A 26257-nucleotide genomic window follows, 5' to 3' on the forward strand; every position below is an offset into this window, starting at 1 on the left:
CTTCATACGTTTATATAGCGATTGGCACTTGGGTAAAATGTCCATGACTATCCATTGGAAAAACAAAAAACTTTACTTGCTGTCCACAAAAGCGTTAAATCCATGAAATATTGATATATTACCCATTGTTTGCATCACATTTCTTCTGAATGATCTGCTCTCTATCATCGTTCTTTAAGAAATGAGGCAAAATATAATTTTTCAAAATAGTGCCGCAGTTTTAGTTATAATATCCAAGCAGTGCTGTCGGAGTTTAATATTCACCCGCCATTGTCATTGTAGTAAATCTCACAAACAATATTTTAAGCCAATGCCACCACGATCCAACAACGTGTTTTCTGTTTATCTTCCGCATGCGTGCAAATCTGTCTCGACTATTAACACAGCAAGCCATATTATTTTATAATTGTATATAATATATCCAGAAAAAGAGCACAAATATGGCAGAGAGATGCCAAATTCAGTGGCTGGAATTAGCTGAGGTAACATGACGGCTCACAGACAGCGGTGACAAACCTGTCACTCCAGTGGCCACGCCCTTAATTATGCAGAACTTTAAAGCTACAAAATGTAAAATTTTTGCAGTAAAATATCCAAAAACCACTAGGCCACTGTTATATATTTTGTTCACTTGAGTACTTACAATATCCCAAATGTTTCCAATTATTTGTAAATCGTGAGAATTGCAATTTTAACCAAGGCTGCGGGACGTGTGAGGAGCCGCCTGTCAATGGCGTCATACCCGCGTTACCCTCGGTTTCCGGTTTTATTTTGTAGAAACCATGGAAACACCAAAGATGCTTTAATATATTACATGTTTTAATAGACAGAAAGCTAATTATTTTTATATAACTCAACATGTTTAGTCTTATTGTTTGAATCAAATTTTTTTGCGAGTTCCATGCTTTACCATGCCTCAGAGAAAAACACTATTTTGTGAAGTAGAAATTGACCAAGATGGCCAAAGAAATTGGCCATCACTATATAAGTCTTATAAGTCGAAGGTCTTACGGGTGTGGAACGGCATGAGGGTGAGTAATAAATGACAGAATTTTCATTTTTGGGTGAACTAACCCTTTAAGGCTTAATTTAATTTAAACGGATGAGTTATAAAAAAAATTCACCCCCCTCAGAGTTGTCATGAAGTACAAAATTAGCAGTATAGACCAAAACCACAATTTGATCCAGGCTGTAAATACAGGTGCTGGTCATATAATTAGAATATCATCAAAAAGTTGATTTATTTCACTAATTCCATTCAAAAAGTGAAACTTGTATATTATATTCATTCATTACACACAGACTGATATATTTCAAATGTTTATTTCTTTTAATTTTGATGATTATAACTGACAACTAAGGAAAATCCCAAATCAGTATCTTTAAACATTGAAAGGATATTACGAAAACATTACTCTTTGGACATGGCAAACAAATTTTTTTCAATAATGACTTAACCTGATGGAGGACATGCTCAGTCATTCAGGCTGCGTGTCCACAGGAGAGAGAAAGCGAACTGAGTGATTTTAAAACAACTCCCAAGAATGATGGAAAAACATGAAAGAACATTTAAAAGGTCTAATGACGTTTATATTTATACGCACCACAGTCTCTGAACAAACCAATTTAAACAGGTTTAACACAGAAAGAATAAAGGCATAGTTACATTTTTGTCCAATGTTCTTTAAATTACATTCTACATCATTGTCTTCTGTGTTCAGAATAATTCCTCATGTCATCGTGTTCATGATCAGACTTATGGCTGTATAACTGTCTTTTATATTTGCATGTATACTTCATTTGAAGAAGACGTGATTAAAAATATGCTGGTGAGTAAAAATACACAGTGCTGGTTCATGTTTAGAGCACTAGAGCAGTGTTGGGCACATTACTTTAAAAAAGTAATTAGTTATAGTTACTGTTGTGTTCTACCACTGATACAGGCATGTATCAGCTGGCCAGGCAGCTTTTTAGGACATGTACTGTGCTGCTGAAAGAGGTGAGCCTTCCACTCCTGATGGATACGGGAGCAGCAGCATCCTTGCTTAATGCCAGTACATATCACAATTTTTTCTCACATCTGCCATTTCTTACAGCAGCCCTGCACCTCCCTCTGTGGTTACAACAGCTCCAAGATTGTGATGCTCTGCGTTCTCCGGGTCTCAGTACGTTACGGCTCTAAACATCTGCCATCATTTCCTTTTTACATAACTGAGTGGGGAGCCAACCTTCTGGGACTTGATCTATTTACAAGCTTGGGATTCACACTTCGAGATGAAAAGGGCTCTTATATCCACCATGTCACCTCCACCTGGCAACAGAGATGGCCATCGCTGTTCGACGGACTAGGCTGCCTTAAAACATTCACCCATAGGCCTTTGGTTGACCCTGGTGTGCCGCCGGTCATACAGCCCCTGCGCAGAATTCGCCTAGCCTTGTGGGAGGAAGTAACTGCAGAACTTCAGATGATACTGGACATGGGAGTTGAGCCAGTCAATGCGTCCCCCTGGATTTCTAACCTGGTCATTGCAAAAAAAAAAAACTGGGAGGAATACGAGTCTGTGTTGACCTGCGCTTTGTAAATAAGGTGGTTATCCCAGACAAGTACCCCTTATGCCGAGTTCAGACTGTGAAAAGAACAGTGACCCGACTGCTTTGAAAATCGTGCCCTGCATGACTATCTTGGCCAGCATTCAGTCGCTGCTGTGTTCAAACTGCAGGATGGATCAGCGACAGAAGGTTTCACACTGCATGACTTTACAATAGAAAGAATCGCCGACAACTCTGTCTTGCACGCAAACTTTCAACCACACGAGATGTGACAAGGAAACAACACGATATCACGCGTGCAAGACCGGAGTTGTTATTATTATTATTAAAAATGGTAGTCCGCAAGAAGCTTGCAATACGAATTGCCTGTGCGCTGATTTGCAGCGAAAACAAGAAAAATAAAATAAGAATATGGAGGAGGAAATGGTTGGGGAGACTGTGGATTGTGTGTTCTGCAACGAGAGTTGGAGGTAAATACATAACTTTTCAATGTGCTGCTGTTGCGGATGGTCAAGCAAATGTTTGTTCCGTTTGCTAGAATTGTAATGTTTATGTGAATGAAGCCATGCTTGCTGATATTGTGGTCTATAACTCCTCCCCGAACTGCTCTGTATCTTGCTCTCTCATTGGCTGTCGGTCATCGCCGATGCAGTTTTCAGTCAGAACACTTTTCACACAGCAGGATTTTGAATCGCCGACAGGTCCAGATATTTAGCATGCCAAAAATCTCATGGGTGATTCTCTCAGATCGCATCTTTGCTCATTCACACTGCGTGATTGTCACTCGCGTGAACAAGCACCGATTTGCCTGTGATTTCGGGCATTTGTCGGCGATTTCCCAAAACCTGTCGGCGAGCCAAAATCGGGGCTAAAATCGTGCAGTCTGAACTCGGCTTTACCCACAGCTGAGGAGCTGACCGCTTACTTCTATGGTTCGACAGTCTTCTCAAAACTAGACCTGCGCCAAGGTTATCTGCAGGTGCCGCTTCACCCTTCTAGCAGAGACCTCACAGCATTCGTCACACACACGCTGGGGTATTTCGATACTCGTATGCCGTTTGGCCTAAGCTCCGCCCCCAGTTGCTTTCAAAAGGTAATGACCACCATCTTGGCTGGAATTCCTGGAGTTGCAGTATTCCTGGATGATATAGTAGTCCATGCGCCAGATGCCCAGACCCATAACGACCATCTCAGCAGGGTGGCCAGTGCTCTCATGGCACATAACCTTACGTTGAATGGAGAGAAATGCACTTTTGCAGCCTCAGCCATAGACTTTGTGGGGTACCGCCTAATGTCTAGGGGCATCGCCCCTCTTCAGTCAAATATTGAGGCGATACACAGAATCCCAGAGCCCAACTCCACCTCCCAGGTGGCCTCATTTCTGGGCATGACAGCCTATTGCCTTCGTTTAATGCCTCAGTACTCCCAAACCACGGCACCCCTTCGGCAGTTACTAAAGAAAGAAGAGCCATGGAACTGGACTAGTGTGTGCTCCGAGGCCGTTTCGAACACTAAAGTCCCAGCTTACCACACCTCCTGTCCTAGCTCACTTCAATCCCGACAGTCAGCCTATTGTCACCTGCGATGCCTCCACACTGGCACTGGGAGCAGTGCTGTCGCAGATGCAGGACGGAGTGGAAAGACCTGTAGCATTTGCCTCCAGATCTTTGACCCCACGGAACAGCGCTACTCTGTAGGTGAATGCGAGGCCCTTGCTTGTGTCTGGGCAACTGAAAGATGGCATCTCTTCCTCTATGGTCGGCATTTCACCCTCCGCACAGATCATCAGGCTCTGACCACACTTTTGTCAGACTGTGGCTCAGGTCATAAACCTCTGCATCTGCACAGGTGGGGTGAGTGTCTAAGGCAGTATGACTACCAACTCAAGTTCACGCCAGGGAGGGACAACGTGGTTGCTGATCTATTATCTCGATCAATTGATGCACCCACACCAGCAGCCTCGCCAGGAAATGATGACATGGAGTCAGACCTCATTCAGATGCTCCACACACCTCTGCAAGAACCAGTCTCCCTGGAGCAGTTGCAGAGGGAGTCCAAGTGTGACCCCACACGAACAAAACTGTGCACATATATACACTCGGGATGGCCAGCACGGATGCCCGAGGAGCTAAAACCTTTTGCTAAGGTACAAAATGAACTGTCATGTTGGGGCGATGTTTTTGTCTCTAGAGGCCTTTGTACAGTGGTGCCAGGCAGTCTGCGTGCACGCGTCTTATCAATGGCAACGCGTCTTATCAATGAGGGGCACAGCTTCAAAGGGCTTTAAACGATACCAGACGAGGAATAAGGGTCTTATCTAGTGAGACGATCAGTCATTTAAAAAAAATAAAAAAGTTTAAGTTTTATAAGCACAAATGCTCCCCTTGTTCTGCGATGCGCATTCGTGACGTCACATAATACGCAATTACATTGAAAAGGTCGCGCTTGACGTAGATGGAAGTACAGAGTCGGTGTTTACAATTTTAACGTGCAAATACTATGTCAAACACCGTTTACAAAAAAAGGTAAAACAACAATGTCGGACGATTTTGAACTTCGAGGAGAAGATGAGTTTTTCGCCCTTCCCTACCTTTTTGAACAGGAATACACAGAGGAATAGATTGCTGTGGCGACACACACCTCTCAAGCATCGGGTAGACGAAGATCAGGTTTAAGCTTACGGACCTGTTGCTATGATAGCAAGTCCAGGATGAGCATTGAAGAACCGAACAAGTTAGCGACATACGAAAAACGGGCCCCTGAACAGGAAAACACATCAAAAACAAAACAGGTATAACCCTGACAGTGGCTGAGTGGCCGAAAAAAGAAATGTCGTTAGTAACAGTTTATTTATAAAGCCGTTATTCCCATCACTGCACGAGAGTAAACTTGAAACACACTTTACTCCAGTCAGAATATTATTTTTGATCTGTGTTGTGAGTGTTGTTAAACTCATCACAGTGTTCCACGCTGAATCTGTGCTCCACATGTTGTTACATGTTATTTGAATTCTCATGCATAATGCAGAGCAGTGATTGGGTTAAAAGAGTTCATCATCATGAATAAATGCAGAGAAACGCTCAGAACCGGGTGACATAGATTTGTGCCTCTCCAGCCCGAGCAGCCAATCACATGCTCCGGAGGATTCAGTGACAATACTTCGACTTGTAGTGTTTTCAGTGATGTGCAGCCTGTATCTTTTCACATCTCAGAAAATGTGTTTTGGGGTTTCACGACAGTATGAAGGAATGAAGAGTAAAAGTAAAGGAATGTATTCTGCAGAAAAAAACTCCTTCTCAGGGTTTTTATACATGATGATTCTGCATTAATATTACTGTCGCTCTACTGTGTATGTTGTGTTTTACTTTTGAATATGTTGCTGCCGTTGACGAGAGACAGTAACGTTTGTACTGGAATTTATTATATTCAACTGCCTAAAAACAAAACAGGGTTGAAAATCCATCTAAATATGTTCACCACGGTCCATTTATGTACATAATGATGAATAAAAACTATATACTATATAAAATCACATTTTAGTAAGATACAAGTCAACGTTTGAACTGCTATGTATATACTGTATGTATTTTGTGTTTCTTTCATGTGTATCATTACATTATTCAAGTTGAAACTCAGTACTTACATTTAAAGTGTAATTCAGTAATTAAGGACACAGCTAAACGACTGACTTATACAAAAGAACATCTGAACTAACAGTATTGTGTTTATTACAGTGTACATGTGTATGAATTATTATTATTATTATTATTATTATATCTTTGTGTCTCCAGCAGGGGGAGTCAGAGAGCAACATCTCCTCAACCCAGTTGTGCGTCTATGAAGAGCAGTCGATCCATAGTTCCTCCTGAATTCAGTGATGGACCAGTGACCTCTGATCCCAGGTGATTATCACCATTATTTAGTGAGTTTCCTGCTGTAGTGAAACTAGATTGAGACACTTATTTTAGGACTGCACGATTAATCGTATTTTAATTGTGATAACGATATCTGCTTCATTCGATTGATTTCAAATAATCATCACGATATTGGCCCACTCATTATTTATCCTGAAAACGTGTTTTTCTTTGGGATATGCTTGTGGTTGCCAGATTCAAAGAGCTTAAAGGGATAGTTCACCCAAAAATGAAAATTTGATGTTTATCTGCTTACCCCCAGGGCATCCAAGGTGTAGGTGTCTTTGTTTCTTCAGTAGAACACAAATGATGATTTTTAACTCCAACCGCTCAGTCAAATAATGCTAGTGGATGGGAACTTCTACTATAAGAGTAAATAAAACTTGCTTAGAAAAGTCCAAATTAAACCATGCGGCTCGTGACGACACACTGATGTCCTAAGACACGAGTTTCTTGTGTGAGAAACCGAACAGTATTTATATCATTTTTTATCTCTAATACACCACTATGTCCAACTGCCTTCAGCATTCGCTTGGTGATGTCTGATCGTGCTCTGACAGCGGAAGTGATGTCTGACACTCATTAAAGTATATGCGCGAGACATCACTGCTGTTGTCAGAGCGCATTCAGACCTCACGAATCGAGTGATGAATGCAGTTGGACATTGTGGTGTTTTAGAGGTAAAAAATTATATAAATACTGTTTGGTTTCTCACACAAACCGATCGTTTCGTGTCTTAGGACATCAATGTGTCGTCACGAGCCGCAGGGTTTAATTTGGATTTGTCTGTCGTGTTTTATTTACTCTTATAGTCCAAGTTCCTGCTGACTCGCATTATAAGACTGACAGACTGCAGCGGTTGGAGTTAAAAATCATCATTTGTGTTCTACTGAAGAAACAAAGTCACCTACACCTTGGATGCTCTGGGGGTAAGCAGATAAACATCACATTTTCATTTTTGGGTGAACTATCCCTTTAGAGCTTTTCCTTTAAAAGGATATACTGTCTTCCTGGTGTTGTGCCGAATTTCGACCCCCTGCCAAATTAATACCCCCCTCGAAGATTGCCTAATCTTAACCCCACCCCTAATCCTAATTCCTCCCCCACACCTGTGTTTTACTTAATCTGTGCAATCTGGCAACTCTGTGCACACGCTTTCTTCAAATGCGGAAGAAGTGCTGATGATCTGAAAATTTAACGTGTGTGCTGGAGTTTAGCGATTTCCACAGCAAAATTCTGCTTCAATGAATGTGACGTACAGCCAGTCTTTGTTTCTTCACAAGCCACTTGTACTATTTGTGTGACTAAATCTGCCACAATCAAACCTTTAGCAATGAATTTCAACAAATGCAGCATGGATTTCCACCTTACTGTTTGCAGAATGCAATTTTGAAACCTGTGACAATTCAATCGGGAAAATTAACATAATTTGGAATTATTGGTGTTACGTGCTTAAAGTTGTTAAATGGAATGACCGCAACAATTAAATGAGATGCAGCTGTTGCGGTGTGGGGAGGAACAGACCAAACAACAAGGGATGCAATTAATATCCGATATTTATTAACACGGTAGAAATAAGTCAACACAAGTAAGACATAAACTCATTGAAAGTAAGAAAAAGACGAGGATGTCGCCAAAGAAAAGAAATAATCAAAACAAAACCCACTAACTAGCGCCCACGCCCCTAAACTAACTACCAAAAATAAAATGTAGAAACAAAACCGAAAACTTCGGCGCGGCGCCTTAACTAAACTCCACTAAATAAATAAACAAAAATACAAGGACTAACTAACATTAATTGCTAGCTACCAAATCAAGCCGACAAGCACTATAAGGAATTAACAATGGTCAGTGAGGTTGATGTTATCTCTGAGCTGTCCGCAGCAAAAGGTTTCATTATCGGTCAACCCTTCGGTTGACAGATAATGACTTCACGCCAGAATTCGAATGGGTTCAAACATCTAACACGAGAGACTTGTCTGCAGCAAATGGGTTCATTATCTGTCAACCATTCGGTTGACAGATAATGACTTCACGCCAGAATTCAAATGGGCTCAAACATTTACACGAGACTTGTATCACTCTCTAACTCCGTCAGCTTAACTATTACACAGAAACAAACAACCAGGTGCTGTCTCAATAAACCACAGACTAAATAAACAGTTCGCAGACACAAAGGATGGCTGGCTCTGGCTCGACAAGCGTGAGTGAGGTCCGAGCCCAAACGCTCACTGCAGGTGGAATGCCGCCAAAGCCTTTTAAATGATCAGCCACCCGCAGATTGGCAGAACGCTGGTTGGGACGTCAGAGCGTCATGACGTCACCAAGATGAGCACCGCTTTACCGTCAACCTAAAATTCGACAGATGGATAACAAAAAAAAGAAAGGGAGGGAAAAACAAAATACAAAAACATACGTGGAACGTAACAATTGGAAATAATATTAGGAGTTTTGTCATTTTATCTTTTGAAGTTTCTAAAGGTTTTAGCAGTTTTCATAATGTGAATCAGTTGAAAATTTTATATATATTATATATATATATATATATATATATATATATATATATATATATATAAATATAATATAATATAGCCAGGGATATTTAAAGAGCATTGTTCTTTGCTTTACGAATTTGTAGGGCAATCTGAATCTGTTTTATCTTATTTGCAAACGAATTGTGTTGCTTTAAAACTCTAATGTGAATACAGATTACAAAGCGCTTACCAAAACCATGTGTTTTGTATTGATTTACCATCTAACGTATTGATTTACCATCTAACTACATTACACTTTTTGATAGAATAATCGTGATTATAATTGAGCAAAATAATCGTGATTATCAGTTTTACCATTATCGTGCAGCCCTAACTTATTTATAAGAAAATAAATGTACAATGTCAGTGTTTACTTATATAGCCAGATAAATATAATGAAATGTACAAATATGTACAGGTCTAAACAGAAAGCAGATTTTTTTAGTTGTCATGGAAACAGTTGCAGTATTTTCCTGAAAATAAATCACATCTGACTGTAAGTCACAACATTGTTGAGAAAGTTTCAATGCCGTCATATCAATAATATTTCTGAATATTAATTTTCCTTTAAAAGGCCAAGTAATCAAGACAAAACTAGGACAGGAATCTAAGAGACCAAAACAGACAAATATAAGATGCAGCACATTTCAGATGATAGAAAGTGTGACCTAAATTCCAGAAAATAGGTTACACTTTAATGTAAATACAACCCCGATTCCAAAAAAGTTGGGACACTGTACAAATTGTGAATAAAAACAGAATGCAATGATGTGGAAGTTTCAAATTTCAATATTTTATTCAGAATACAACAATAGATGACATATAAAATGTTAAAACTGAGAAAATGTATCATTTTAAGGGAAAAATGAGTTGATTTTAAGTTTCATGGCATCAACACATCTCAAAAAAGTTGGGACAAGCCCTTATTTACCACTGTGTGGCTGTCACGGATGGCACAGAGACAAGAAGGTAAGATCCATATGCAGCTTTAATGGGGTAATTCAAAACCGTAATCCAGAAACACGCAAGGGTCAAACTCCATAGAACAGTCCATACAAAAACAAAGAAAACAACAACAGAAGCCGGTAACCATAAATGAAACCACAATAACAAAAGCAGAAACAAACCAGGTATAAATAGACAGACACTAATGATGAAACACAAAACAGCTGGGTGCAATGAACGGGATAATGAGTCCGGGAAGTGGGTTATGGGGAATGAAGTCCAAAAGTGTGGTGAGGAACAGTCTGGGTTGGAGTGCCCTCTAGTGGCTAATTTGGGCACTTCAACTGGTGCTCATGACAGTACCCCCTCTCTACGGAGCGGCTACCAGACGCTCCATATGACAAAAACAAAAACAAAACTCTCAGGAGGGAGGTGGACTGGAGGAGGACCAGGGGGAGAGACGGTGGGCCAGGTCCAGAGTCCCCGACTGAAGGCCGGGGGGGGCCGGAGGAACAGACCATGGGGGGTCTAGCCAAGTCAGAGTCCTAGCTTAGTGCCAGGGCGGTGCTGGAGGAACAAACCAGGTGGGTTCCAGCAGGTCTAGAGTCCGGGCTGAGTGCCAGGGCGGTGCTGGTGGAACTGACCAGGCGGGTTCCAACAGGTCTAGAGTCCGAGTTGAGTGCCAGGGCGGTGCTGGAGGAACAGACCAGGCGGGTTTCAACGGGTCAGACGACCTGGGCGGCGGCGGGGCAGACCAAGGGAGCTCAGAGACCATAACAGGAAGAACGGGCTGCTCATTGACAGCCTCCGAGGCCATATCATGGAGAGCTGGCTGCTTGGTGACGGCCTCAGTGACCGTATCAGGAAGAGCTGGCTGCTTGGTGACGGCCTCAGTGAACGTATCAGGAAGAGCGGGCAGCTCTGAGAAGGCAACGGGCTGTTCTGGGACGGCAGCGGCCTCGGACCGGCAGACTGATTCAGAGTAAACAAAACCTGAGTGCATCCTCCAGGCACGCAAGACCACCAAAACGTAAAAGGTTAAGACCGCCCTCTGGGCCATGACCGGACTGACGCGGAGAGCGGGCTGCTCTGGGACGGCAGCAGGCTCCTCTGGGACGGCAGCTGCCTGGTGGACTGATCTATGGTCAAAGGAGCCTGAATGCATCCTCCAAGCCCGCAGGACAACAAAAACATAAAAGGTGAATGCAGCCTTCTTGGCCATGGCAGGACTGACAGGAAAAGCGTGCGACTCTGGAGCGGACTCAGGGGCTGAAGCGGGCTCTGGGAAGGCCTCCAGGCCTTGAGGGATGAGGGAAGCCTTCCTCCTCCTCTTCCTCCTTTTACGTGGGTGAGGCGGTGACTCTGTGCCCATTTCCTCTGTAGGCTCTGGAGTGAACTCTCGGGCTGGAGCGGGCTCTGGGGTGGACTCACGGGCTGGAGCAGGCTCTGGAGCAGACACACGGGCTGGAGCGGGCTCACGAGTGGACTGATGGGCTGGAGCAGGTGCTGGAGGTAACTAAATCTGCCCATTACTACGCAGATGCAGGTAATTAGAGAAATTCCAGAAATTTAACCCCTTCACCAGCTCCATCTCCCACTGCGGCAGAGGGTCATCTAAGCAGTTATTAAATAAGTCCTTGAGGAGCGCATCAGGGAGATTAAACCTCTCCACCCGTGACCAAAACTTCTGGGTGAAGGCCCTCTCCTCCATTCTCCTCTGGCGAAGTGTAGTCAAATAGGCCTGACCCTCCTCAGCCCCAGCCGATGGCCGGCTTCTTCCGCTGCTGGATCTAGGCATGATTGTGGTTTCTGTCACGGATGGCACAGAGACAAGAAGGTAAGATCCATATGCAGCTTTAATGGGGTAATCCAAAACCGTAATCCAGAAACATGCAAGGCAGGGACGTGCACAGACATTTTGGGGGGCAGGGGCTCAAGTGGAAAAAAGGGCACTTGTCATAGTTATTTATTTAAAAATAAATAAACAAACATTAAATATATTAACACAACTTTGATTTACCAATTTATTTTAATTCCCTCACACTCACATAATTGTTTCATACTCCACAGATTTCTACAAAATTCAGTTTAAAGATCATGATCTTTAGTATTCACTTGGTTTATCACAAGAGAAGGCAACAGCAAAGTAATCTATGCCACAATGTGTTTTCTACACTACTATTTTCAAGTAGCTATATATTTAGAATAAATGACTAAACCAAGGAGAGGGACATAGTTTGAATAACAATTTGTTTATTTTGCACAAATCAATAAATCATTTTAATTATTTTGGTGTTATTGGAATACTTCTTTCATGTAGTGGACAATTTTAAGATTTTGGTCTATTTTTGCTTACATGTCTTTTTTTTCTCTAATGGAAATAAAACTTCCAAAATACACAATTAGATGGTGTTTGTTTTAAGCCTACTACCCTCCGTCTGTTTGCATCAGTAGATCTCTTCTAAATGAACCAAAACAAGCTAATCTGCATATTTAAACACATCAAGAGTTTTTGAACAAGAGAATATTAAAATACAAAATATATATTATAACAAATGCCTGCAGAGGGCACCAAAAGCCTGGTGATTGTTGTTGTTACACGTACAGCACGATCAAATCCTTGTTTTTGACCAACCAGCATAATTAAATATATAATATTAGTTAAATAATATTTTCCCACTTCTTTATGAAAGAAATGCTACAGCCACTGTAATTTCTTCAACAAGAATATGTGGACATCAAACATGCAAACTCAGAGCGAGTGTTTAAACTTGTATTGATGTATTCTCCTGTGTTAGCATAGATCTATCAATGATAACATTATGCAATGCTGTATTATGATTTTTAAATGGTTTTAATAAATCGTTCATCCTTAGAAAACGGTCTAATAAAGCGGATCAAGGATTTGCGTCCATGGAATGCTCCACTTCCTGTATTGACAGCCCTACAGATATCTTTACCAGGATTCAAAACACAATGCATAGCACAATAAAATAATTGAAATTATAATATGACATATTGCATTAGTATCAAATCAGGCAGATGTGTTGCTAGTGGTCAAATTATATTACGTATAAATACTCTCACCTTTCATTAGCCAAAACTTTGACATGCTTGTGAACATACATAGGCTACCTGAAAGAGATGCACGGGATTCATCTAGGGCTTTTTCATTTTCTCTTCTCATCGCCAGACACACAGCTGTTGTCTTTTCCCGGGCATAATTGTCAGAAGTTGTCAGCCAGCAGCAAACATGAGGATTTGTGTGTCATGGCGGCGGCGGCGTGGTGTCGTAACTTGGCAGGTGCTGCGACTCCACTGTTTACAAATAATTGGCCGTTTTCTTTGTTTTAATGCATACTTGTTAGAGGCTGTATCAAATTTTATAAGTAGAGTTAAACGTTGCAATCATGAAAAAATTGAATCTATGTTTTGTGGTGTGTTTTTTACACTACTACTTTTCTCTACCATTGCACTACCGGCATGCGTTGGGTCTGGAACTCTCTACACGGATCACTGATGCTTCAGGAATTCGAGTAGCGGTTATGCTGAGCAGGGAAGAAATTGTGTACATTTTGGTGTTCTCCCAGTAACTATCTGTGCAGGAAGTTTTCATCAAAATTTACTCGGCTATTATACAGTCTATTCATCTGTTTTGGATCATGGACGTGCTGTGATGTGCAAACAGACCGCTAGACAGCGGGTGTCTGTTACGTCCACTCGAAAGACTCATGGCTTTTTGCTTATCTTACTGCTGCTCTCCGGGGATGTTCAATTAAATCCGGGACCGGTTTACCCGGGGATACAACATGACTCTGGCGCTGAGCACTTGGGTAAAGTTGGTTTTATATTCGCACATTCAGACTTCTGATAAATTCAGACTTTCCAATAAATTAATGTTTGCGAATTTTAAGCAGCGACATGATATTGCCAACCAATGATTGTCAACTTACAACATTTTTCACAGTCGATCAAAATAGGCAAGTATTGTTTTAATGGCATATTTACTTGTGAATGTCCACTGAATGTCCAACGTAGTGTGATTAACAAGGCTATTGAATACGGATGTCCGAATGTGTGAATATAAAACCAACTTTACCCAAGGCAAGGCAATTTTATTTGTATAGCACATTTCATACACAATGGTAATTCAAAGTGCTTTACATAAAGAAGAATAAAAAATAGAACATAAGGAATAGAAATAACAGTAAAAACAGAGAATTTTGCTATCTGGATGGATGAGCTAGGAAGTCTCAGGGAGTTTTTTGTTGCTGTTGTTGTTGTTGTTGTCCATCAGAGTGGATCTAAACGGATCTATCCATCAGAGCAGATCTGAATGGATCTTCCTCACACGACAGGACTGCTACCTGTTAAGGCACTTCAAACTGATATACAAAGTTTCAATCTCCCCTTTTGCCAAGACACCTCAAACTGCACCACACAGCCCTAATCCCCCCTTCCAGAGATATCTTATCTATGCAACAGAGTTCAAATTTCCCCTTTGGAAATTTCCCCCTTTGGAAAGTGTCCTGATTGTTGCAGCCATGTCTCAGAAATACAAAGAAAGTCCAAATTTGAGTTAGATAATAAATGAGACAACCCAAGTGCGCTGAGCCTCATTTGGCAACGACCATGGTGGCGTCTCACAATGATGTGAGTGCCTGGGGATTTCCTGTAGATCTACCTGGCCTCCCAAACAACGAAGTGAGTTTAATCAACAACGTACACAACGCTCCAGGGTATGATACTTCTACTCTGCTTCCCGGTAATTCTACAAGAAGCTCTATTGAGGTACCAACATATAGTGCTAATGCTTCCTTGTGTAGAAATCCTGCGGTAAGAAAGCAGAGGCTATGCAAGATCTTTCAGACTGTTAACCATGCAAATGTCCTATGGGACCCGAAAGTGAAACCAAGAGGACTTTTTGGCGGACATTTGAATATCAGAAGTATAGTTTCAAAGAACGAACAGTTGTTTCATTTATTATCTAACTCAAATTTGGACTTTCTTTGTATTTCTGAGACATGGCTGCAACAATCATCTTCTTCTAGTGTATTTATTATGCCTGGATATCAATGTTTTAGACGGGATAGATCTTCAGGAAGGGGAGGGGAAGTATTAATATACGTCAAAGATGGCATTAAGTGTGAAAATTGGCATTAAGTCTCATGTTTAATTATGTTAATGATTTGAAAATTATTCTATCCCCTCAAATGTCATTTATAGTTTTATGTGTATATAGACCCCCCTCAGCAAAACATACCTTCTATGATCAACTTACAGGAATTTTAAAAGAATGTGATTATGGCAAAGAAATAATTCTTATGGGGGATTTTAACTTGAACTGGGAAGATAAGTTAAAAAGGAAAAAAATAAAAATTATTGTAGATAAATTTAATTTAAATCAGTTAATTAAAGGGCCAACAAGAATTGCTAAATCTTCTAAGACACAGTTAGATTTAATATTTACTAATAGACCTGAAAGGATAATTAAGAGTTATAATTTGATTACTGGGTTATCTGATCATAATTTAACTTGGTTGCATGGGAATTAACAAAAAATAGGTTAAAAAATAATACAGTAACTTCTACTAATGTTTTTAATTGTATACCTAAAGGGAAATTAATAGCATTTAATGAGGAAATAGCTGGTTTAAAGTAGAACGATATAGATTAGGGTTGTAATACATTTTTTTAATAAAATTAATTCTGTAAGAGAGAAATTTACTGTGGGAGTTAAGAAAAAATTTAAGCATAAAAATAATTTACCATGGTTCAATGAGACTTTATGGATGCTGATGGAAAAATAGGGATTCAGCTCTAAAGAAAGCTATTAAGTCTGGAAGAGATATAGATAGGCTTTGTTATAAAGGTTTGTGAAGTAAAGTTATTCGAGAGATGAGAGTAGCTAAATCTAATTATTATCTTCAGCTAATGAGTGAGGCAAAAGGTAATAGCAAGCTAATTTGGAAAAATGTAAACACGCTTTTAAGGAAGGAGCCAACTTTTATAGAAGATTTTAAGCTTAAAGTTCAGGGAAAGTTAATTGAAGATGATTATGCAATTGCTACTACCTTTAGTAGTTTTTTTATTAACTCTGTTACTGAATTTTATTAGGGAACAGATTTGTAAAGGGGGAAATAAATATGTTTCCGATTGATGTTGGGAGTAAAAGTTTTAATATTACTAAGACTAATGAAATGCAAGTTAACAAAATTATTAGCTTATTAAAAAAATTCTAAATGTAGAGATGTTCATCTATTGGACACCATGTTTGTAAAAACTCATAAAGACATTTTAACTCCTTTACACACTTAATTAATTTGTCATTTGAATATAGTGTTTTTACTACTGCATGGAAACGAGCTGTTGTTACTCCTGTTTTTTAATCTGGAGATCATTATGAAGTTAGCAATTATAGACCCAAAAGCATATTGCCAGTACTCTCAAAGGTTGCAGAGAAGATTGTTTTTGAACAACTGACATCTTATCTGAAAACATCCAAGTCTGGTTTACACTGTATGCAGTTTGGTTTCAGAGCAAATCATTCTGCTGAAACAGCTATTTTACATTTAATAGAACAAAAGTTGTTAAAGGAGGATTAGTTGGTGCTATATTTTTAGATCTGCGTAAAGCGTTTGATACCGTTAACCATGAAATTCTCCTTTCTAAATTGTCTAATGGAAGTTTTCATCTGACGCTCTAGCGTGGATATCCTCATATTTATCAAATAGAGAACAATGTGTAAAAATTTAAGGAGTTAAGTCTTGTAACTTGCATTATACAATGGGTGTACCCCAAGGATCAGTGCTGGGTCCCTTATTATTCAGTCTTTGTTAACGATCTCCCACAACAGTGTGAAGGGATACAAGTGCAAATGTATGCTGATGATACTGTCATTTTTACGCATGCGAAAACCGCAGAGCTGGCAGCTGAAAAGCTACATGTTGCTATGGAAAGAATTACACAGTGGCTGGAACAATCGTGTCTTAGCTTGAATATTGGTAAAACAAAAGGAATGTTTATTTCAAAAACAAAGATTCAATCTCCTGTTGATATTTTTTATAAATGGTGTAAAGATAGAAATAGTTAATGAGTTCAATTATCTTGGTGTAATATTGGACTCAAATTTTAGTTTTAAAAAACATGTAAAGAAAATGGTGAGGAATATTAAATATAACTTAGCGAATTTTAGACAAATTAGACAATGTCTCTCTGTCGATGTAGCCAAGGCCTTTATGCACTCTACAATTCTTTCTTATATTTCATACTGTATTACATGTTGGGGCCAAGCTGGTGAAACTGTGGTTAAGTCTTTAAAATCTATATATAAACAGACTTTAAAAACCTTAGATAAAAAACCAAACCATTTTCACCACTGTAGGATCTTGGAGAAATATAAATTGAGTTTTGATAATTATGTGCTTTTTTCAAATATGTGCATGGTTTATAAAATTTTAAATGGCCTGGCTCCTTCTGTACTTTGTGACTTTGTTAGTTTTTGTCCTAATAATTCTGTGAGATCTACTAGATCATCTACAAGCAATTGTGTTGTTCCTTTTCGTCATTCTGCTTTTGGACTATCGTCTTTTGCTGTGAAAGCTACTACTCACTGGAATGCTTTGCCAGATGATATAAAGGGGTGTAAATCTATTGGTCTTTTTAAAATGAAGTTAAAATCCTTCTTAAATTTGAACCAGATTTGTAGACATTGACATGGTGTCTGTTTAATTGCTTTCTTGTCCTGATAGTATGTGTTGTATATTATGTATTGTGTGTGTTACTTTCTTGTTTATGTTGACCTGCCAGGGGACGTCGGGTGGAAATTAGCTTCTAGCTAAACCCGGTACAATGCATGGAATGGAAACATTTATGTTAAAAATTGTACATGGTCCCCTTCTAAATAAATAATAAAAAAAAATAAATAGACCTAACTGCAGCCTTCGATACACTAGATCATACAGTGCTGCTTTCATGGCTAGAAGAGTACGTAGGTTTGCAGGGTAAGGCCCTAAATTGGTTCAAATCATACTTGACTGACAGAAGCATCGCAGTACAATTTGGATCATATACATCAAGAGCAACATCGCTTATAGGTGGTGTGCCTTAAGGCTCCATCCTGGCCCCCACACTTTTTTCACTTTACATGCTCCCATTGGGGGATATTTTTAGAAGACCCAATATAGCATTTCACTGCTATGCAGATGATGTACAAATATATCTACCATTAGAAATAGTAGAACTAGTCTAGAACCTTTAATGTCCTGCCTTTCTGATATTAAAGTATGGCTGGCTTCTAATTTATTATATCTTAACGAAAACGAGACGGAGGTTGTAGTGTTTGGCCCCAGAGGAGCTAAGGGCGCAGCAGAGTTTAATTTTGGCCCACTGTCAATGAATGTTAAAGAATGTGTTAATAACTTGGGCATTTTTATTGATAGCTCTCTGAATTTGAACACACAGATAAATCATGTTGTAAAGTCTGGCTTTTTTCATCTGAGAAATCTGGCCAAGATGAAATCTTGTCTGACATTTAAGAGTCTCGAAATCGCAATTCATGCTCTTATATCATCAAGACTAGACTACTGTAATTCGTGATATAAAGGAATTAGTCAAGCCTCTATCTTGCGGCTGCAGAAGGTTCAAAATGCTGCCGCGGGACTATTAATGAATATTAAAAAACATGAACGCATCACTCCGTCCCTGGTCTCCCTGCATTGGCTTCATGTACAATACAGGATTGATTTTAAGTTACTTTTACTAGTATATAAATCTCTTCATGGCCTTGCACCGTCTTATTTATCAGATTTGTTAACTGAACATCAAACTGGAAGAACACAGAGATCAACAACTCAAAATTTACTTAAAATTCCAAGGACCAAGTTAAACCGGAAAGGGGATCGTGCATTTGCGGCAGTTACACCTAGACTTTGGAATAGCTTACAGGGATGCTGATTCCGTACACGTTTTTAAAATACAACTTAAGACATATTTGTTTTCCATGGCATATCCCTCTTGGTGAAATATGTTATTACTGTTAATGTGTGTATTGCTATTATTAAAATTGTATTTATTTCTTTTTATACCTAGATGTTGTAAAGCATCTAGGTATAAAAGGGCTATACAAATAAAGCTGACATTGACATTGACATTCTATGGGTGAAAGCTCTGGACTGCAGGCTGGCCATTTCAATCCCCGGATCCTCCATCTACGCAGCCATTATGTTGTAAATGCAGTATGTGGACTGGTATTGTCATGCTGGAAAATGCAAGGTCTTCCCTGAAAGAGACGACATCTGGATGGGAGCACAAGTTGTTCTAGAACTTGGATATACCTTTCAGCATTGATGGTGCCTTACCAGATGTGTAAGCTGCCCATGCCACACGCACTCATGCAACCCCATACCATCAGAGATGCAGGCTTCTGAACTGAGCGACACTGCCACTCTGAGAGGCTCTTTTTTTATACCCAATCATGTTGCCAATTGACCTAATAAGTTGCAAATTGGTCCTCCAGCATTAAACTTTTCCAGCCTCTTATTGCTACCTGTCCCAACTTTTTTGGAATGTGTAGCTCTCATGAAATCCAAAATGAGCCAATATTTGCCATGACATTTCAAAATGTCTCACTTTCAACATTTGATATGTTATCTATATTCTTTTGTGAATAAAATATAAGTTCATGAGATTTGTAAATTATTGCATTCCTTTTTTTATTCACAATTTGTACAGTGTCCCAACTTTTTTGGAATCAGGTTTGTATGTGGTATATAACAGGAGTCTGTTAAACTGAAACTTCTCTCTTAAATGTGTTGCTGTTCCTTGCATGATTTATTGATGAACATGTTTTTATGTTTGTATTTTGTTTCCAATCAGAGATGATCAGACTGGAGACCAGGATTCTCCTCAAGCAGTAGATGATGAACTACAGAGAGTCAAAGAGCAGCTCAAAACCAGCATGAAGAACAAGTATGAGAGATTATTTGAGGGACTGAACTTCCAGGAGAATGAAACCCTCCTGAACAGGATCTACACACAGCTCTACATCATAGAGGGAGAGAGTGAAGGAGTGAATGAACAACATGAGGTTTTCCAGATGGAGAAAACAGCCAGAACACAACACTCACAAGACACTCCAATCTACTGCAATGACATCTTTAAAGCCTCACCTGAACCAGGACGTGAGGAGAAACACCAGATCAAGACTGTTCTTACTAAAGGCATCGCTGGAATCGGAAAAACCGTCTCTGTGCAGAAGTTCATTCTGGGCTGGGCCGAGGGAAAAGACCATCAGGATGTAGATTTCGTGTTTGTGCTTCCATTTCGAGAGCTGAACTTGATCCGAGATCATCAGTACAGTCTTCACAGACTTCTGCTGGACTTTCATCCTGAACTTCAAGATCTGGACTCAAAGATTTATGAGGAGTGTAAAGTTGTGTTCATCTTTGATGGTCTGGATGAAAGCAGAATCACACTTATGTTTTCAAATGCTCAGAAAGTTTCTAATGTGACTGAGACTTCATCAGTGGGTGTGTTGATGTCAAACCTCATGAAAGGAGAGCTGCTTCCCTCTGCTCTCATCTGGATCACCTCCAGACCAGCGGCAGCCAATCAGATCCCCTCCAAATACATCAACCGTCTGACAGAGATTCAGGGATTCAATGAGCCTCAGAAGGAGGAATATTTCAGGAAGAGAATCAGTGACGAGCATCAAGCCAGCAGAATCATCTCACACATCAGAAGAGCAAGAAGCCTCCACATCATGTGCCACATACCCGTCTTCTGCTGGATCTCATCCATTGTGCTTCAGAAGCTCCTGAAAGAAGATCTGAGTGCAGAAATCCCCCAAACTCTGACGGAAATGTACATCCACTTCCTGCTGATTCAGATCAACATGAGGAATCATAAGTATGAAGAGAGAGATCCAGAGGAACTGCTGCAGTCCAACAGAGAAGTGATTGTGAAACTTGCTGAAGTGGCTTTCAATCAGCTGATGGAGGGCAATGTGATGTTCTATGAGGAGGACCTGAGAGAGAGCGGCATAGACGTCACTGACGCCTCAGTGTATTCTGGGATTTGCACTGAGATCTTTAAGGAGGAATCTGTGATTCATCAGAGGAAAGTCTACAGCTTCATTCATCTGAGCTTTCAGGAGTTTCTCGCTGCTTTCTATCTGTTTTATTCATATGTGATCAAGAACAAGAAAACACTGGATGAATTTAGATTCTACGAATATGATAAAGAATCTCTGGATGATAAAGACTCTCTGGATGATGAAGTTTCTCTGTATGATCTACTAACATCAGCAGTAGATAATGCCCTCATGAGTCGGAATGGAAAGCTGGATCTGTTCCTGCGGTTCCTGCTGGGCGTCTCACTGGAGTCCAATCAGAGACTCTTACAGGATCTACTGACACACACAGAGAACAGCTCAGAGAGCATCAGAGAAATCACACTGTACATTAAAAAGCAGATCAAAGGTGAAGATAGTGAAAATGAAGATAGTGATCTCTCCACTGAAAGCTCCATCAATCTGTTCCTCTGTCTGCTGGAAGTCAAAGATCAGTCTCTGTCCAGAGAGATTCAGGAGTTTGTGAAATCAGACAAACACTCAGAGAAGAAACTCTCTCCTGGTCACTGCTCAACAATCTCCTACATGATTCAGATGTCAGAGGAGCCGCTGGATGAGCTGAACCCCAAGAAATACAACACACATTATGATGAGAGACTGATACCAGCTGTGATCAACTGCAGAAAAGCTCTGTGAGTGTTTAAACATTAACTAAAGTATCATATTTATAATGAATCTGACACCTTTAAAATAAATGTTCCTAAATGAGAGATTTTCTCCTCAATAACAGAATCTTAAAGGGTCACGACACGCCTCTTTATACAGTAGTCAAGTCAAGTCAAATTTATTTATATAGCGCTTTTTACAATTGGTAATTGTTTCAAAGCAGCTTTACATATTAGAAGCACAGAAAAAAGAGAAGTGGTTAAAAATAAGCTGTACAAGCAAGCGTGGTAATATGTAACATATACAAGATGGTGCTACATTAAGCCAATGTCGGCTGACTCCCAGGGGTGGAAAAAAAACCCCTAGGAGAAAAACCCAGCGTGCTAACACTGGGAAAAAAGTCCTAGGAGGGAAAAAACCCCTTGGAAGATATATATAATATATGTAAATGGATATGGAGATCAAAATCTGAATTAAACATTTTTATTATAGAGATTAAAAATAGATTATATATAAATATATGTAAGCGGATACGGAGATTAAAAGTAGTCACTACAGTTGTCACTAAAATGCCTGTTACCCTGTGGGTAAATATGGGGGTTCAAAGTTTCTCTGTAAAAAAATCGAACCGTACCGCTCTCCACTTATGGTTCAGCACGCACTTGCACAGAGGTTCATCTTGAATGACGATGCATCTATAGGCAAACATGGTTTGTTTGTTCAGACAGACAGAGTTCAGATAATGTATGTTTCAGTCAATGAATCGCATTCTGGCTTCCCAAAACGTCACAACAGCGATAATCAGAAAGCGTGGACAAAACAGTCACTCTTTGTAAAGTTTGTCACTGCGAGTGCCGTATGCTTGAACATTTACACTGTCATCACCCAGATGTTGATGTGAGCGCAGGTGAGACCTGAACAGCACACGCTGCTATCTGTGTTCAAACTAAACTCATTTAAGCCTTGCTAATTTAAACATTCAAAAGCAAGATGTGAAAGAGAGCTCTTGTGCGCTGTGAGGAGATTTGTGTTGTGCTCATCCGCTTATCTCAGACAGCGCTCAAATACTGAGTTTTCTTTCAAGTCTTGAGCTTCAGCAGACAAACTCATACAACAATTATGTCAACATGCCCGTCTTGGCGAGTATCCTAGCAAATATAGTCGGTTGTGTCTTAAGTGAACTTAAAATAGTTGAGAAAGACAGCGCATGTGTAACAGTATGGACTGGATCATGTGTGTCTTAAAGGGAAAGAAACTACTCCTATGTTTTTAATGTTAATCAAACAGATGACAAAGAAATCACTCACTGCTCTTGACTGAATAGCTTCTGTAACTTCAGTGATTAATCGTTATTTAATTTAATTTAATTTAATCTTAATTTGTATTTATAAATTATTTATATTATGAAGATACACTGTTATTTGATTACTTTATTCATATAATACTAATATTGATTTGTGCTGTTGCTTATAGTTTGATTATTTATTCTTATTTTCTTTATTTCTATTTGACAGTTGTCCTCTTTTCCCTAAATATAGCACATACTGAACCGTACCAAAACGGTAACCCTAAAACCGTGATAAAAACCGAACCATGAGTAATTTGAACCGTTGCACTGCTAGTAAACACAACCCAGTCACGTGTGAAACTCATTGGTGAAATCACCACCAGGTGGCGCAAAGGGACGGTCAACATCATTGATCAGTAAAGCTGGAATTGAGACATTTTCACTTGTGAAAATTAATCGCTGGATGATTAATTGAAAGTAATCGAAACCGACATTCAGAACTTCTAACCGACGTAATTTTCCCATGTCGGTTATTTCGTTTTTTAATCCTGTTGATACTCGCGCACTGAGAGGAATGCAGAAACTAGTTGTCAAGCTGTCCTTTGATTTATCACTAAAGTAGCTTAGAAACTCAAAACTTATTATAGCATATATTTTTCTACTTTTGAAGGAACTATTTACAACCCAGAGCTTCACAATTAATAGAGAGACGGTATGACTGATTCACACACACAATCACTTGTACTGGTACTGTACTAATTTATCTGTATCTGATTTACAATGAGCAGAAATCTGTAAGAAATGTAACGAACCATAGATTAAATAACTGCTGAAAGTGAGCTGTAGTGTCAGATCACTCTTTCAATAGGAAAAAATATCCCACGTTTAATAGTCAATCATATTTCCAGAAAAAACAAACAAACAAACAAAATAATCGTTCATTAATCGTAATCGAGGTAAAATGTTCAATTAATCGAGGTTTTTATTTTAGGCCATAATCGTCCAGCCCTATATTAAAGGATTAGTTCACTTTTAAATAAACCTTTGCTGATAATTTACTCACCCCCATGTCATCCAAGATGTCCTTCTTTCTTCAGTCGAAAAGAAATTAAGGTTTTTGATGAAAACATTCCAGGATTTTTCTCCATATAATGGACTTCAATGGGCACCAAATGGTTCAAGGTCAAAATTACAGTTTCAGTGCAGCTTCAAAGAGCTTTAAATGATACCAGACGAGGAATAAGGGTCTTATCTAGCGAAACGATCTGTCATTTTAAAAAAATAAAAAATTTTAAGTTTTATAAGCACAAATGCTCCCCTTGCTCTGTTCTGCGATGCGCGTTTGTGACGTCACATAATACGCAATTACATTGAAAAGGTCACGCTTGACGTGCAAATACTAAGTCAAACGGCGTTTACAAAAAAAGGTATAACAACAATGTCGGACGATTTTGAACTTCGAGGAGAAGATGAGTTTTTTGCCCTGCCCTACCTTTTTGAACTGGAAGAAATTAGGCAGATGGAAGAGACTGCTGCGGCGACACACTCCTCTCAAGCATCGGGCAGACGAAGATCTAACGAGACGTGGTGGTGCACATGTGGCAAATGCCAACCATTGCCAACAGAGGAAGAATCTCAATGCTGCCACGACTGGACCATTTCAATCAGTCGGTGAGTCTCTGTTTCCATCTCGCTGCATTATCGGACAAAATGGATTTCCACCGTTACTGAGCAACAGCATTTTAAGGGGGTCGCACACCAGACGCGAAGCTCAGCGCAGAGCCACGTCTTTAAAATCCGAACGCATTGTTTTATATGCGTGTACACACACTGGCGGCACCCAGCCATGACTCAGGAAGTTGTTCAAAATCCTGCCGCGCCACAGAGCGCCACGTACATTGTTTTACATTAAATGTATATTTCTCTCAAATCGTCATTAATGTACATACTGACTTCACCCTGTGCTGCAAGATACATTAGTTTTACATTTTTAGTTTAACAGCTTGAATAAAGTCTAAAAATGTATAATATACGTAGCCTTTTCTTTCCTTTTGCTTTGTTGTGCCATTTTTCCATGTACACTAACCTCAGTGCAAAATATTAAAGCATATGTAACGTTTCCCTGCTGACATAAAACACTCTCATTGTGCAGCTCTTCTATCAGGAGTCGAGTCAAAATTGAGCTTGCGCGTATATAATGTGCGCGGCCGGTGTGTGATACCTGTGATTTGTCAGAGACACAACGCTGCATGTGCGACCCCCTTTAGAGGTGTTTTTGTTCTGCTGGAGAAGGGTATGACAGTCTGATGGCACTGACAACACAGGATGGAAGAACCATTAGTTGTTTTACCTTTTTTTGTAAACGGCGTTTGACTTAGTATTTGCACGTTCAACTTGTAAACACTGACTCGGTACTTCCGCCTACATCAAGCGTGACCTTTTCAACGTAATTACGTGACATCACAAACGTGCATCGCAGAACAGAGCAAGGTGAGCATTTGTGCTTATAAAACTTAAACTTTAAAAAAAAAAAAAAATTTAAATGCCAGATCGTTTCGCTAGATAAGACCCTTATTCATCGTCTGGTATAGTTTAAAGCCCTTTGAAGCTGCACTGAAACTGTCATTTGGACCTTGAACTGTTTGGTGCCCATTGAAGTCCATTATATGGAGAAAAATCCTGGAATGTTTTCATCAAAAACCTTAATTTCTTTTCGACTGAAGAAAGAAAGACATGAACATCCTGGATGACATGGGGGTGAGTAAATTATCAGCAAAAGTTTATTTAAAAGTGAACTAATCCTTCAATAGCAATAATAATATATCATTATGACATTTAATCTTCAGTAATTATTCATCATAAATGCTTAATGTTCCAGCTATTTGACGACTGTTACAGTGAACTATAACAGTTGCGGCTTTGCTTGAAGTGTCTTACTTTTTACTGTACAGCACTAGCCAGTGTTTGGCATTATTATATATTTAAAGAGGTGTGATTACGCCATAAAATAAATGAAACGATAGAGAAGGTGGATTACTGTGAATGGGAATATTATGAGTGATAAAGGTCTAGTTTTCTAACACATATTTACTCTGTCAGCACTGTGACTACATTAATGTCAAAATAAAAGATTTAACTTACATTTCATCAGGTCACACACGTACATGAATTAGACACATAAAAATATCTGCCAATGAGGTGAGAAAAATAATCTTAATTTAAATAGACAACAAGATTATTTTTCTTGCCCTTTGGCAATTTTTACTTTTTTCTTTTCAGAAAACAAGAC

General features: G+C 39.5%; 2 protein-coding genes across 5 annotated transcripts in view; both read left to right on the forward strand.

Moving 5' to 3' along the window:
• Positions 1-26257, forward strand: part of LOC137006201 (gastrula zinc finger protein XlCGF57.1-like) — a 703714-nt gene that overhangs the window by 378167 nt on the left and 299290 nt on the right. The gene's annotated exons all lie outside the window — the stretch shown is intronic.
• Positions 1-26257, forward strand: part of LOC137005906 (NACHT, LRR and PYD domains-containing protein 12-like) — an 85819-nt gene that overhangs the window by 27131 nt on the left and 32431 nt on the right. For 3 of the 4 annotated variants that reach the window (XM_067366480.1, XM_067366479.1, XM_067366481.1), the window contains 2 exons: positions 6342-6452; positions 19820-21706. In XM_067366480.1, coding sequence (XP_067222581.1) covers positions 6342-6452; positions 19820-21706 — 1998 coding nt within the window. Of the gene's footprint in view, positions 1-3834; positions 4697-6341; positions 6453-19819; positions 21707-26257 lie in introns of those variants that run through there. The other variant, XM_067366483.1, reaches the window with a different exon arrangement.

The sequence above is a fragment of the Chanodichthys erythropterus genome, chromosome 3 (assembly GCF_024489055.1).
Source record: "Chanodichthys erythropterus isolate Z2021 chromosome 3, ASM2448905v1, whole genome shotgun sequence".
Classification (NCBI taxonomy): domain Eukaryota; kingdom Metazoa; phylum Chordata; class Actinopteri; order Cypriniformes; family Xenocyprididae; genus Chanodichthys; species Chanodichthys erythropterus.